At 44.2% G+C, this 14,928-nt stretch overlaps 1 protein-coding gene across 1 annotated transcript in view; it reads left to right on the forward strand.

Moving 5' to 3' along the window:
- Nucleotides 1-14,928, forward strand: part of LOC132764856 (ATPase family AAA domain-containing protein 3) — a 39,221-nt gene that overhangs the window by 17,206 nt on the left and 7,087 nt on the right. The window contains exons 7-13 of the mRNA XM_067472965.1: nucleotides 150-219; nucleotides 589-744; nucleotides 1,470-1,769; nucleotides 4,554-4,678; nucleotides 6,920-6,971; nucleotides 8,890-8,960; nucleotides 12,016-12,183. Of these exons, the coding sequence (XP_067329066.1) occupies nucleotides 150-219; nucleotides 589-744; nucleotides 1,470-1,769; nucleotides 4,554-4,678; nucleotides 6,920-6,971; nucleotides 8,890-8,960; nucleotides 12,016-12,183 (942 nt within the window). The remainder of the gene's footprint in view (nucleotides 1-149; nucleotides 220-588; nucleotides 745-1,469; nucleotides 1,770-4,553; nucleotides 4,679-6,919; nucleotides 6,972-8,889; nucleotides 8,961-12,015; nucleotides 12,184-14,928) is intronic.

Below are 14,928 nucleotides of genomic sequence, written 5' to 3' on the forward strand. Positions count from 1 at the left end.
CTATCTCTATATCCCTCTATATCTGTTTGTCTACCTACCTACCTACCCACCTACCTACCTACCTACTTATCTGTCTGTCTATCCCTCTATCTATCTATCCATCTATCTGCTGCGTCCTTTTCTGATGTCTCTTGTCGTCCTTCCCTTAGGACGGCTGGGACGCTGTTTGGCGAGGGATTCCGTGCCTTTGTCACAGACTGGGACAAAGTGACTGCCACGGTAAGCTGAGGAAGACTCTCTCTTCAGTTTCCAAACGTTTAGTTCCTTTCTCTTTGCGTTAAAAGTTTGGGGCTGGAAACTTCCTAACTGTGTGAGAGAGCTGTTCAGGAGTGGAACTCTCTGCCCTGGAGTGTGGTGGAGGCTCCTTCTTTGGAGGCTTTGAAACACAGACTGGATGGCGGGGGTGCTTTGAAGGTGATTTTCCAGCTTCTTGGCAGAATAGGGTTGGACTGGATGGTCAATGAGGTCTCTTCCAACTTTTTGATTCTATGATTCTATGAGAAACATTGTATTTATATGATTATTATTATTATTATTATTATTATTATTATTATGAAACTAAGGAAGAGCCATTCCCCTTTTCCGCAGGTGGCCGGGCTGACCCTCCTGGCTGTGGGCATTTACAGTGCCAAGAATGCCACCGCCGTGGCCGGCCGGTACATGGAGGCCCGGCTGGGCAAGCCTTCTTTAGTGCGGGAGACGTCGCGCATCACTCTGCTGGAAGCTCTCAAGCACCCCATTAAGGTAAACACCCCCTCGTTGTGCGTTTGAGCCAGACCAAAAGAGAGTCTCCTTCCCAAAACGTCTCATTGGTCCCCTCTGTCAGGATTATTGAAAGTATGCATGTATGTTTTTCAATGTGTTTCAATATGTTTAACAATGGTGTTCATATGTATTCAAAATGGATTCAGTTATTCAGTTCTTGTGGGTTTTTTCGGGCTATATGGCCATGTTCTAGAGGCATTTCTCCTGACGTTTCGCCTGCATCTATGGCAAGCATCCTCAGAGGTGAGGTCTGCTAGAGCTGGGGAAATGCCTCTAGAACATGGCCATATAGCCCGAAAAAACCCACAAGAACTGAGTGATTCCAGCCATGAAAGCCTTCGACAATACATTGGATTCAGTTATGTTCAATTGTGTGCTAGAATTGTTGTTGCTAGAGGCAGAGAGAGTAAAGACCTGGACAGAAGCTAGAGAACACATTTTCCTGCCTGGGAAGAAAAAGGGAGGATCCGGCCAGAGAGAAATGAGATAAGCAGATGTTCTGGAAACTGTTGTGTGCTGTGCTTTGTAGTGTTCATGATGTAGCCCGCTTGGAAGTAGACCTGTCTTGGATGTGCTAAGTAAACTTTGTTATTTTTGAAACTGAAAACTGCAGTGCGTCCTGTTTTGCGTCTGTGTGATCTGGTAACCTCAATTCCGCTGCGCATAGCCCCCTGGGTCTCACTCTGACACCCTCTCCTTCCCAGATTGGCAAGCGGCTCGCCAGCAAGGCACAGGATGCCCTCGAAGGCGTTGTTCTGAGCGTGAGTAACACCAACGCATTGCGTAGTACGACACCTCTGCTATTCGAGAGCGCTTCCCCTACGTCAGACTTTGAGTCTCGCAGACCCATGCGCTTGTTCTCCTCTCTCCTTTTGCAGCCAAAGCTGGAGGAGCGTGTGAGGGACATTGCTATTGCGACCCGGAACACGCGGAACAACAGGAGCCTCTACCGGAACATCCTCATGTACGGCCCCCCGGGGACAGGGAAGACCCTCTTTGCCAAGGTAGCCCAATCCCAAGTTATATAGCCACCACTATGCTTGTGTTCCATGCGATCTATGTATCTATCTCTACACATAATAATATCTATAGACATAATAAATGTGAAGTGTATGGGGCTGGGGTGTCCACTTACACAGACAAGGTCCCGTCTCCACAAACAGCTATGGCTCCCACCACACAGGAGACCCAAAGGCCCTCCCTCCAATTAGTAAAATAATAAAGGTAATAATGACCATAATATAAAGGAAAATAATATATAATAATAATAATAATAATAATAATAATAATGTAAATGTGATAGTAACAATAGTAAATGGAGTAAAACAATAAATGTAATTATAACAATAATAGAGTAAAATAATGTAAATGTGATAACAAGTCTGGAGAACAAGCCCTATGAGGAGCGGCTTAAGGAGCTGGGCATGTTTAGCCTGAAGAAGAGAAGGCTGAGAGGAGACATGGTAGCCATGTATAAATATGTGAGAGGAAGCCACAGGGAGGAGGGAGCAGATCAAGGGTCTGGAGAACAAGCCCTATGAGGAGCGGCTTAAGGAGCTGGGCATGTTTAGCCTGGAGAAGAGAAGGCTGAGAGGAGATATGATGAGAGCCATGTCTAAATATGTGAGAGGAAGCCACAGGGAGGAGGAGGGAGCAAGCTTCCTTTCTGCTTCCTTGGAGACTAGGACGCAATGGAACAATGGCTTCAAACTACAAGAGAGGAGATTCCATCTGAACATGAGGAAGAACTTCCTGACTGTGAGAGCCGTTCAGCAGTGGAACTCTCTGCCCCGGAGTGTGGTGGAGGCTCCTTCTTTGGAAGCTTTTAAGCAGAGGCTGGATGGCCATCTGTCAGGGGTGCTTTGAATGCAATATTCCTGCTTCTTGGCAGAATGGGGTTGGACTGGATGATGACCAATGAGGTCTCTTCCAACTCTATGATTCTATGAACAGTAAATAGAATAAAGTAATAAATGTAATAAAATGATGATAATAGAGTAAAATAATGTAAATGTGGTATTAACAGTACGGTGAAATAATAACTGCAATAATAATAATAATAATAATAATAGAGTGAAATAATGTAAATGTGATAATAACAGTAAATGGAGTAAAATAATAAATGTAATATAATAATAATAGAGTAAAATAATGTAAATGTGATAATAACAATAGAGTGAAATAATAAATGCAATAATAATAATAATAGAGTGAAATAATGTAAATGTGGTAATAACAATAGAGTGAAATAATAAATGTAATTAAAATAATAATAATAGAGTAAAATAATGTAAATGTGATAATAACAGTAAATAGAGTAAAATAATAAATGTAATATAATAATAATAGAGTAAAATAATGTAAATGTGATAATAACAATAGAGTGAAATAATAACTGCAATAATAATAATAATAATAATAGAGTAAAATAATGTAAATGTGATAATAACAGTAAATAGAGTAAAATAATAAATAATATAATAATAATAGAGTAAAATAATGTAAATGTGATAATAACAGTAGGGTAAAATAATAAATGCAATAATAATAATAATAATAATAATAGAGTGAAATAATGTAAATGTGATAATAACAGTAAATGGAGTAAAATAATAAATGTAATATAATAATAATAAGAGTAAAATAATGCAAATGTGATAATAACAATAGAGTGAAATAATAACTGCAATAATAATAATAATAATAATAGAGTAAAATAATGTAAATGTGATAATAACAGTAAATAGAGTAAAATAATAAATAATATAATAATAATAGAGTAAAATAATGTAAATGTGATAATAACAGTAGGGTAAAATAATAAATGCAATAATAATAATAATAATAATAATAATAGAGTGAAATAATGTAAATGTGATAATAACAGTAAATGGAGTAAAATAATAAATGTAATATAATAATAATAAGAGTAAAATAATGCAAATGTGATAATAACAATAGAGTGAAATAATAACTGCAATAATAATAATAATAATAATAATAGAGTAAAATAATGTAAATGTGATAATAACAGTAGGGTAAAATAATAAATGCAATAATAATAATAATAATAGAGTAAAATAATGCAAATGTGATAATAACAGTAGGGTAAAATAATAAATGTAATTAAAATAATAATAATAATAATAGAGTAAAATAATGTAAATGTGATAACAACAGTAAATAGAGTAAAATAATAAATGTAATATAATAATAATAGAGTGAAATAATGTAAACGTGATAATAACAGTACGATGAAATAATAAATGCAATAATAATAATAATAATAATAATAATAGAGTGAAATAATGTAAATGTGATAATAACAACAGTAAATGGATTAAAATAATAAATGGAATATAATAATAATAATAATAGAATAAAATAATGTAAAAGTGATAATAACAACAGTAAATAGATTAAAATAATAAATGGAATATAATAATAATAGTAGAGTAAAATAATGTAAATGTGAGAACAGTAGAGTAAAATAATAAATGGAATTAAAATAATAATAGAGTAAAATAATGTAAATGTGATAATAACAACACTAAACAGAGTAAAATAATAAATGTAATTAAAATGATAATAATAGAGTGAAATAATAAATGACCTTGACTCGAGTATAAGCTGTGTGGTGGTGGTGGTTTCAGCCTTTAAAAAGGCAATATTGAATCTGTGTGAGCCTCTGAACTTGATAACTTGAATCTACTAAATCCTGTATATCCTTAAAACCAGAGGTTCAGTTTTAGTAATTACTTGGTGGTTGTCTCTCTCTCTCTCTCCAGAAACTAGCCACACATTCCGGCATGGATTACGCCATCATGACGGGCGGCGACGTTGCCCCGATGGGCCGGGAAGGGGTCACTGCCATGCATAAGGTCTTCGACTGGGCAAACACCAGCAGGAGAGGGTAAGCTGGGTCTGTGTTTTCTGCGTAGCCGAGGCCAAATCAGAGCCAGCTAACACCTCCCAACAAAGGATTCCTCCAGGCAGGAAGCACCCAGACCTTTAAACCGCAAGGCCATTCAGTGCTAATTAAGGTGGCCAATTGCAACATTCACACTTGCCTCCAGCAGACGAGAGTTCTTTCTCCCACCCTGGACATTATTCCACAGGTATATAAACCCCACTTGTCTAGTTTCCAACGGACCTCACAACTTCTGCACTAGATGTGGGCGAAACGTCAGGAGAGAATGCTTCTGGAACATGGCCACACAGCTCAGAAAACTCACAGCATCCCAGTGATTCCGGCAATGAAAGCCTTCAACACTAAACGTAGAACACTAAAGCTTTGAAGAGCTTCTGTTCAGCCATTTCAAAGCTCCCTGCTTGAGCGGTGATGGCACAGTAGTCAGCATACATGAAATTCTCTGTCCCTTCTGGCAGTGGGAGATCATTTGTGTGAATGTTAAACACTGTTGGATCAAGCTTCGGAGAAGTTCTCTTCAATCATTTCAAAGCTCCCTGCTTGAGCAGTGATGGCGCGATCGTCAGCATAGATGAAAAGCTCTCAATCTCTTCTAGCAGTGTCTGGTCATTTGTGTAAATGTTAAACATGGATGGAGTGAGCACGCTCCCCCGAGGCAGGCCGTTCTTCTGTGTCCGCCATCTGCTTCTCTGGCCCTGGAACTCAACAAAAAAGCTCCTGTTTTGTAGCATGTTTCCTATGAAACAGGAAAAGTGGTAATCCTTTGTGATATTATTGGGCACTGTTAATTGGTGATCTATGTGCCCCTCGATTGCTTCTAGTATGCATCCGCTCCCTGTGTCGACTTCAAGAGGCAGCCCCAGACTTAGCCACAGTGGTCTTGTTACATCCCGAATAGACTACTGTAACACACTCTATGTGGGTTTGCCTTTGGAGACTGTCCAGAGGCTCCAAATAGTTGGCTATTCAAGCAAACGTTTGGGGAGTGATAGCAATACTGAATTAAAGGACAGCCTAGGGATTGGTGCAATGTCTAAATGTCTATGTTTGATGTTCTTATAGTTAATGGCTTTAATCTATAAGGTTTCCCCTTGACGTTAAGTCTAGTCGTGTCCAACTGGGAGGTGGTGCTCATCTCCATTTCTAAGCCGAAGAGCCAGCATTGTCCATAGACACCTCCAAAGTCATGTGGCCAGCATGACTGCATGGAGTGCCTTTACCTTCCTGCAGAAGGGGTACCTATTCATCTACTCACATTGGCATGTTTTGCTCATCTCCATTTCTAAGCCGAAGAGCCAGCATTGTCCATAGACACCTCCAAGGTCATGTGGCCGGCATGACTGCACGGAGCACTATTACCTTCCCACCAGAGCGGTACCTATAGATCTACTCACATTTTCATGTTTTCGGTTGGCAGAAGCTGGGGCTAACAGTGGGAGCTCACCCTTCTCCCTAGATTCGAACTGCAAGTTCAGCAGCTCAGCGGTTTAGCCCGCTGTGCTGCCGGGGGCAAATATGCAAAATTTGTGCAAATACATTTCAGAGGTTTATGCAGATCCATTTTGAAGTCTTGGTTCCCCTTGCTGTACAATTCCGTTACCTTCCCGCAGAAGCGGTACCTATTGATCTACTCACGTTTGCATGTTTTCGGAAGTGCTGTGTTGGTAGAAGCTGGAGCTCACCCCACTCCCGGATTCAAAATGCCAACCTTTTGGTCAGCAAGTTCAGCAGCTCAGTGGTTTAACCCGTTGCATCACAAGGGGGCTTCTTTTAATCTATAGCTATATGTTACTGAATCAGATATGTGATATATATTTTATATGTATGAGAGGCATTGAATTTTGCCATTTATTATGTTGTGAACCGCTTTGAGCCTCCCTGGGACGCAAATATCACTACCTAGCACTATACAAATGTGACTAGATCAATAGGCACCACTCCAGCGGGAAGGGTGCAGCGCTCCATGCAGTCCCATGTGTGGGTCCTTTGATGGGAACGCAGATTGTCACTCCGACTAAAACTTTCTCTCCATTCCATGCATTTAGGTTCCTTGGCTTAGAAATGGCGATGAGCACCACCCCACCAGAGTTGGACACGACCAGACTTAATGTCAGGAGAAACCTACCATTCTTTCCCCCACCTTAGCACTACACAAAGCTTGTGTATTTCTATGTAAACGTTTCTAATCTAAGCCATCAATTATCAAACTTTCCTGTTTTCCAGCCTGTTGTTGTTTGTGGACGAAGCAGATGCGTTCCTGCGTAAGCGGTCGACGGTATGTGTCTCTGAACCCCTTCCTCACCCCTCTCTGTCAGCAGATGCCCCCGGTCAAGCCTTAATATTCCGCTACCAATTATTTAAAGCTTGCAGGAACGTTGTTCCTGCTTGGCACAATGCATGGTGCCTGCCATTTGCCTCTCATTTGTCCCTTTATTAAATATAAATATAAGAAATATAATAACATAATACAATTAAGGTATAATAATAAAGTTAAAATAATCTACATAAATAAAAGTGTAATGTTCGTTTGTGGGATTAACTTAACTCAAAAACCACTGGATGAACTGACACCAATTTTGGACACAACACACCTCTCGGTCCAATGAGTGACCATCACTTAGAAAAACAAAAACCACACAGTAGAAGGGACTTAAACCCCCAAAAAACATTACAGCGCATGTGTGAAAATGACTCCCTGCAAGGCTCACTTCCCAGCAACGCCCAGGCAAGAGGTAGAGAAGGAAGGAAGGGTAGAAAAAAAGGGAAGAAAGGAGAGAAAGGGAGGGGAAAAAGAAAGAAAGAAAGAGAGGAGGAAGTATGGACGCAAAGAGTGAAGGAAGGAAAGAAAGAGGTAGAGAAGGAAAGGAAAAGGGAAGGAAGGAAAGAGGGAGGGAAGAAAGGAGAGAGAGAAAGGGAAGGAAAGAGAAGGAAAGGATGGATGCAAAAAGTGAAGGAAGAAAGGAGAAAAAGAAGGGGAATAAAAAGGGAAGGAAGGAAAGAGGTAGAGAAGGAAGGAAGGAGAGAAGGAAAGGAAAAGGGAAGGAAGGAAAGAGGGAGGGAAGAAAGAAAGAAAGAGGGAAGGAAAGAGAAGGAAGGATGGACGCAAAGAGTGAAGGAAGAAAGGAAAGAAAGAGGTAGAGAAGGAAGAAAGGATAGAAAAAGGGAAGGAAGGAAAGAAGGGGAGAAAGGAGAAAGAGAGGGAAGGAAAGTGAGAAGGAAAGAGAAGGAAGGATGGACACAGAGTGAAGGAAGAAAGGAAAGAAAGAAGGAAGAAAGAGAAGAGAAATAAAAGGGGGGAAGGAAGGAAAGAGGGAAGAAAGGAGAAAGAAAGAGAGATGGATGAAAGGATAGAAAAAGGGAAGGAAGGAAAAAAGGGGAGAAAGGAGAAAGAGAGGGAAGGAAAGTGAGAAGGAAAGAGAAGGAAGGATGGACACAAAGAGTGAAGGAAGAAGAAAGAAAGAGAGATGGATGTAAAGAGCAAAGGAAGAAAGGAAAGAGGTAGAGAAGGAAGAAAGGAGAAAAGGAAAGAAAAAACTGGAAGGAAGGAAAGAGGGAGGGAAGGTTGGCCACAGCAGTGTGTGGTGGGTACAGCTTATAAATGTATAAAATAATACAATACTAAATAGAATAATTATAATGTAATGTGCTGCAAGAAGTCTGGCAAAAATAAAGTTTTTGCAACTTCAATAAACCTTTCTCGTGTTTTTATTCTGATTAAAAAATGTGTTACATAGTGTAATATATTATATTATATCATTTAGTATAATAATATAGAAATAACAATATATTGCAATTGTAACATAATAATATAATAATAAATATAACAACAACATAATAATATAACATAATTGTATGATATTATTATATTATATATATTATTATAATATATAATAATATATATAAAATAATATAATAACAATACAATTATAATAATATATATAATATAATAATATCATACAATCATGATATAATAATATAGTATCACTTGCTGAAGGGTGTCCCAGTCTTTGCAGTGTAATAAAACTTTTTCCCATGCTGTTATGATAAGAAATAATTTTAGGAAATGACAAACAATAATCGTGGTAGATGGCCAAATGATGAATGTGAGCAGATGCTTAACAAACCCTTCGCAATATGAGTTTGCATGGCTTTGTTTATGTGTTTGTGTGTTTGTGTCTCTCTCCCTCCTTTAGGAAAAGATCAGCGAAGACCTGCGGGCCACCCTCAATGCTTTCTTGCACCGAACAGGGCAGCACAGCAACAAGTAAGGAAAGGAGGAAAAGAGAAGGGGAAGAAAAAGAGAAGGAAGGAAAGAGGTAGAGAAGGAAGGAAGGAAGGAGAGAAGGAAAGGAAAAGGGGGAAGGAAGGAAAGAGGTAGAGAAGGAAGGAAGGAGAGAAGGAAAGGAAAAAGGGGAAGGAAGGAAAGAGGGAGGGAAGAAAGGAGAGAGAGAGAAAGAGAGAAGGAAAGAGATGGAAGGATGGACGCAAAGGAAGGCATTTCTCTCCCCCCCCCCCCTTGCACTTACTACAGGCATAGGCAAACTTTCCAACTTGGAGGATGCATGCTCGCACTCCCTGCTGGGAGGACTGGCTGCCTGGTGAAGGAAGGAAGGGAAGCAGGAAGGAAAGAGAGAAGGAAGGAAGGATGAAAAGGAAGAAGGGAAGGGTGGAAGGAGAAAGAGGGGGAGAGGGAAGGAATGAAAGGGTGGAAGGGAAGGAGGGAAGAGGGAAGGAAGGACAAAAGGGGAGGAAGGAAGGAAGGGGGAGGGAGAAAGAGAGGGAAGGAGGGAGGAAAGAGAGAAAGAAAGAAGGGGAGGAAAGGGAAGGATGGGAGGAGAAGGAGGAAAGAGGGAAGGAAGGACAAAAGGGAAGGAAGGGAGGATGGAAGGAAGGAAGGAAGGAAGGAAAGGGGGAGGGAGAAAGAGAGGGAAGGAGGGAGGAAAGAGAGAAGGAAAGACAAGGGGAGGAAAGGGAAGGATGGGAGAAGGAGGAAAGAGGGAAGGAAGGACAAAAGGGAAGGAAGGGAGGATGGAAGGAAGGAAGGAAAGGGGGAGGGAGAAAGAGAGGGAAGGAGGGATGAAAGAGAGAAGGAAAGACAAGGGGAGGAAAGGGAAGGATGGGAGGAGAAGGAGGAAAGAGGGAAGGAAGGACAAAAGGGAAGGAAGGGTGGATGGAAGGAAGGAAGGAAGGAAAGGGGGAGGGAGGAAAGAGAGAAGGAAGGAAAGACAAGGGAAGGAAGGACAAAAGGGTGAAAGAGAAGGATAGAAGGAAGGAAACAGAAGGAGGGAAGGGAAGGATGGGAGGAGAAGGAGGAAAGAGGGAAGGAAGGACAAAAGGGAAGGAAGGGAGGATGGAAGGAAGGAAGGAAGGAAGGAAGGAAAGGGGGAGGGAGAAAGAGAGGGAAGGAGGGAGGAAAGAGAGAAAGAAAGAAGGGGAGGAAAGGGAAGGATGGGAGGAGAAGGAGGAAAGAGGGAAGGAAGGACAAAAGGGAAGGAAGGGAGGATGGAAGGAAGGAAGGAAGGAAGGAAAGGGGGAGGGAGAAAGAGAGGGAAGGAGGGAGGAAAGAGAGAAGGAAAGACAAGGGGAGGAAAGGGAAGGATGGGAGAAGGAGGAAAGAGGGAAGGAAGGACAAAAGGGAAGGAAGGGAGGATGGAAGGAAGGAAGGAAAGGGGGAGGGAGAAAGAGAGGGAAGGAGGGATGAAAGAGAGAAGGAAAGACAAGGGGAGGAAAGGGAAGGATGGGAGGAGAAGGAGGAAAGAGGGAAGGAAGGACAAAAGGGAAGGAAGGGAGGATGGAAGGAAGGAAGGAAGGAAGGAAAGGGGGAGGGAGAAAGAGAGGGAAGGAGGGAGGAAAGAGAGAAAGAAAGAAGGGGAGGAAAGGGAAGGATGGGAGGAGAAGGAGGAAAGAGGGAAGGAAGGACAAAAGGGAAGGAAGGGAGGATGGAAGGAAGGAAGGAAGGAAGGAAAGGGGGAGGGAGAAAGAGAGGGAAGGAGGGAGGAAAGAGAGAAGGAAAGACAAGGGGAGGAAAGGGAAGGATGGGAGAAGGAGGAAAGAGGGAAGGAAGGACAAAAGGGAAGGAAGGGAGGATGGAAGGAAGGAAGGAAAGGGGGAGGGAGAAAGAGAGGGAAGGAGGGATGAAAGAGAGAAGGAAAGACAAGGGGAGGAAAGGGAAGGATGGGAGGAGAAGGAGGAAAGAGGGAAGGAAGGACAAAAGGGAAGGAAGGGTGGATGGAAGGAAGGAAGGAAGGAAAGGGGGAGGGAGGAAAGAGAGAAGGAAGGAAAGACAAGGGAAGGAAGGACAAAAGGGTGAAAGAGAAGGATAGAAGGAAGGAAACAGAAGGAGGGAAGGGAAGGATGGGAGGAGGAGGGAAGAGGGAAGGAAGGACAAAAGGGAAGGAAGGGAGGAAGGAAGGAAAAGAGGAGGGGGAAAGAGGAAAGGAGGGAGGAAAGAGAGAAGGAAGGAAAGACAAGGGATGGAAGGACGAAAAGGTGGAAGGGAAGGACAGAAGGAGGGAAGGGAAGGATGGGAGGAGAAGGAGGAAAGAGGGAAGGAAGGACAAAAGGGGAGGGAGGGAGGAAGGCAGGAAGGCAGGAAAGGAGGGAGAAAGAGAGGGAGGGAAGGAGGGAGGAAAGAGAGAAGGAAGGAAAGACAAGGAAAGGAAGGATGAAAGGGTGGAAGGGAAGGATGAATAGATGGGTGGAAGGAACAATACTGATATTGTACTATGCTAATAATATAATATATTGTATGTATGTGTATATGTGTGTGTGTGTGTGTGTATAGTGAGCTGCTCTGAGTCCCCTTCGGGGTGAGAAGGGCGGCATATAAGTATTGTAAATAAATAAATAAGGTAAAGGTTTTCCCCTGACATTAAGTCCAGTCGTGTCCAACTCTGGGGGTTGGTGCTCATCTCCATTTCTAAACTGAGGAGCCGATGTTGTCCATAGACACCTCCAAGGTCATGTGGCCAGCATGACGGCGTATACCGCTGTTACCTTCCCACCGGAGCGATACCTATTGATCTACTCACATTTGCATGTTTTCGAACTGCTAGTTTGGCGGGAGCTGGGGCTAACACTGGAAGCTCACCCTGCTTCCCGGATTTGAACCAGCGACCTTTCGGTCAGCAAGTTCATCAGCTCAGTGGTTGAACCCACTGCTGACTCCCATATGCATCCTAACAGCTGCAGATTAATACGTGCTTGATGCCTTTTATGTTCTTTTATGGGAATTCATGTTGGAGCGCTGTTGATGGGAGGCGGAGGAACGACTGTAAACGAGTTTGCGTTCTCAGGATCCGCTTCTCCCGCTTCTCCAGGTTCATGCTGGTCTTAGCCAGCAACCAACCCGAGCAGTTCGACTGGGCCATCAACGACCGGATCGACGAAATGGTCCACTTTGCGTTGCCGGGCTTAGAAGAGCGAGAGCGGCTGGTCCGGATGTATTTCGACAAGCACGTCCTGAAGCCGGCCACCGAGGGCAAGCAGTCAGTACACACTCCTCCTCCTCTTCCTCCTCCTCTCCTGTCATTCATCATTACCAGGGATGATGGTTTTGGGGTTACAGCAGTGTTACTCAACCTGGGGTTCGGGATCCCTGGGGGGGTTTCAGAGGGGTCACCAAAGACCACTAGAAAAGCTACAACTCCCATATGCCAAGGTCACTCACCCCCAAACCCTGGTTGTATTCACCGTTGGCCACGTTGGGTTTGTGTGCCAACTTTGGTTCAGATCCATCAGTTGGGTGCACACTGCTCTGTCGATGTGGGTGAACTGTAACTCCCAACCTCTGAGGTCAGTCCCCTCAAAAGCCCACCAGTATGTGTGAGAAGTTTATTAGTTCAATCACCAAATCCCACCTGTATTCACCGTTGGCCACGATAGGTCTGTGTGCCAACTTTGGTTCAGATCCATCAGTTGGGTGCACACTGCTCTGTCGATGTGGGTGAACTATAACTCCCAGCCTCTGAGGTCAGTCCCCTCAAAAGCCCACCAGTATGTGTGAGAGGTTTGTTAGTTCAATCACCAGTTTGGTACAGAGTGCTGTCTGAGAGTTGGTGAACTACAACTCCCAGAATTCAACCCCCCCCCCCCCAACACCATGAGTATTGAATGTTTGCCATGCGTAGCTGTCCGAACGTATCTCCTTCTACATCCCGCCTCGGAATTTAAGGCCCTTCTCGGCTCCACCCTTGTCACAAACGAGACTGGTGGGGATGAGGGACGGGGCATTCTCGGTGGTGGCCCCCGCCTGTGGAATTCACTCCCCGGGGAAATTAGATCATCGTCATCCCTCCTCTCATTCAGAAGGAAATTAAAAACATGGATATGGGACCAGGCCTTTCGGTAATCTGGCAGATTGACAAGGACAATGACGACAGTGAGCTTTGGAAACGGACTTTGATAAGCTGAATGGCTCACCAGTTACGGAACTGGGCGAAACGATGGCCACCAAGCTGGCTTTTTCTATGAGATTTGAGAAGGCTGATCCCTCCAGCCTGCCCTTCTCTTCCTGTTTGGAAACAGAGGGTGACTCCTCCCACCAAAAGCCTTCCTCTGTTATGATTGGCTGGCTTCTCAGCCAAGGGGAGGGCTTTTTCTGAGATTGCAAGTGAGGAGGGGAGAGCAGGTGTGCTTGATGCGCATGTGTCGGTGAGGAAGAGCATGCAAGGCTGGAGGGAGGCTCATGCCAGCGAGTCCCTTCAAGGCAGGGGGTTCTGCGTGGGAAGTTTGGCCCAATTCTATCGCTGGTGGGATTCACAATGCTCTTTGATTGTAGGCGAACTATAAATCGGAGAGGGGAGAGCAGGCATGCTCAGCACATGGCCACATGGTGCACATGTGCAGGAAAGGGAGAGCGTGCAAGGCTGGAGGGAGGCTCATGCCAGCAAGTCCCTTCAAGGCATGAAGGGTCTGTGTGGGAAGTTTGGCCCAATTCTGTCACTGGTGGGATTCAGAATGCTCTTTGATTGTAGGCAAACTATAAATCGGAGAGGGGAGAGCAGGCGTGCTCAGCACATGGCAACATGTGCAGGAAAGGGAGAGCGTGCGAGGCTGGAGGGAGGCTCATGCCAGCATGTCCCCTCTGTGTGGGAAGTTTGGCCCAATTCTGTCGCTGGTGGGATTCAGAATGCTCTTTGATTGTAGGCGAACTATAAATCGGAGAGGGGAGAGCAGGCATGCTCAGCACATGGCCACATGTGCAGGAAAGGGAGAGTGTACAAGGCTGGAGGGAGGCTCATGCCAGCATGTCCCCTCTGTGTGGGAAGTTTGGCCCAATTCTGTCACTGGTGGGATTCAGAATGCGCTTTGATTGTAGGCGAACTATAAATCGGGAGAGGGGAGAGCAGGCATGCTCAGCACATGGCCACATGTGCAGGAAAGGGAGAGTGTACAAGGCTGGAGGGAGGCTCATGCCAGCATGTCCCCTCTGTGTGGGAAGTTTGGCCCAATTCTGTCGCTGGTGGGATTTAGAATGCTCTTTGATTGTAGGCAAACTATACATCGGAGAGGGGAGAGCAGGCATGCTCAGCACATGGCCACATGTGCAGGAAAGGGAGAGTGTACAAGGCTGAAGGGAGGCTCATGCCAGCATGTCCCCTCTGTGTGGGAAGTTTGGCCCAATTCTGTCACTGGTGGGATTCAGAATGCGCTTTGATTGTAGGCGAACTATAAATCGGGAGAGGGGAGAGCAGGCATGCTCAGCACATGGCCACATGTGCAGGAAAGGAAGAGTGTACAAGGCTGAAGGGAGGCTCATGCCAGCATGTCCCCTCTGTGTGGGAAGTTTGGCCCAATTCTGTCGCTGGTGGGATTTAGAATGCTCTTTGATTGTAGGCAAACTATAAATCAGGAGAGGGGAGAGCAGGCGTGCTCAGCACATGGCCACATCGTGCACATGTGCAGGAAAGGGAGAGCGTGCGAGGCTGGAGGGAGGCTCATGCCAGCAAGTCCCTTCAAGGCATGAAGGGTCTGTGTGGGAAGTTTGGCCCAATTCTATAGCTGGTGGGATTCAGAATGCTCTTTGATTGTAGGTGAACTATAAATCGAAGAGAGGAGCGCAGGCGTGCACATGTGCAGGCGAGGGAGAGCATGTGTGGCTAGAGGGAGGCTCATGCCAGGTTTCAAGGCATGGGGGTTTTGTGTGGGAAGTTTGGCCCAATTCTATCATTGGTGGGGTTCAAGGGGCTCTGTGATTGTAGGTGAATTATAAATCCCAGCAACTACAACTC

This window comes from Anolis sagrei, chromosome 13 (genome assembly GCF_037176765.1).
Source record: "Anolis sagrei isolate rAnoSag1 chromosome 13, rAnoSag1.mat, whole genome shotgun sequence".
Lineage (NCBI taxonomy): Eukaryota > Metazoa > Chordata > Lepidosauria > Squamata > Dactyloidae > Anolis > Anolis sagrei.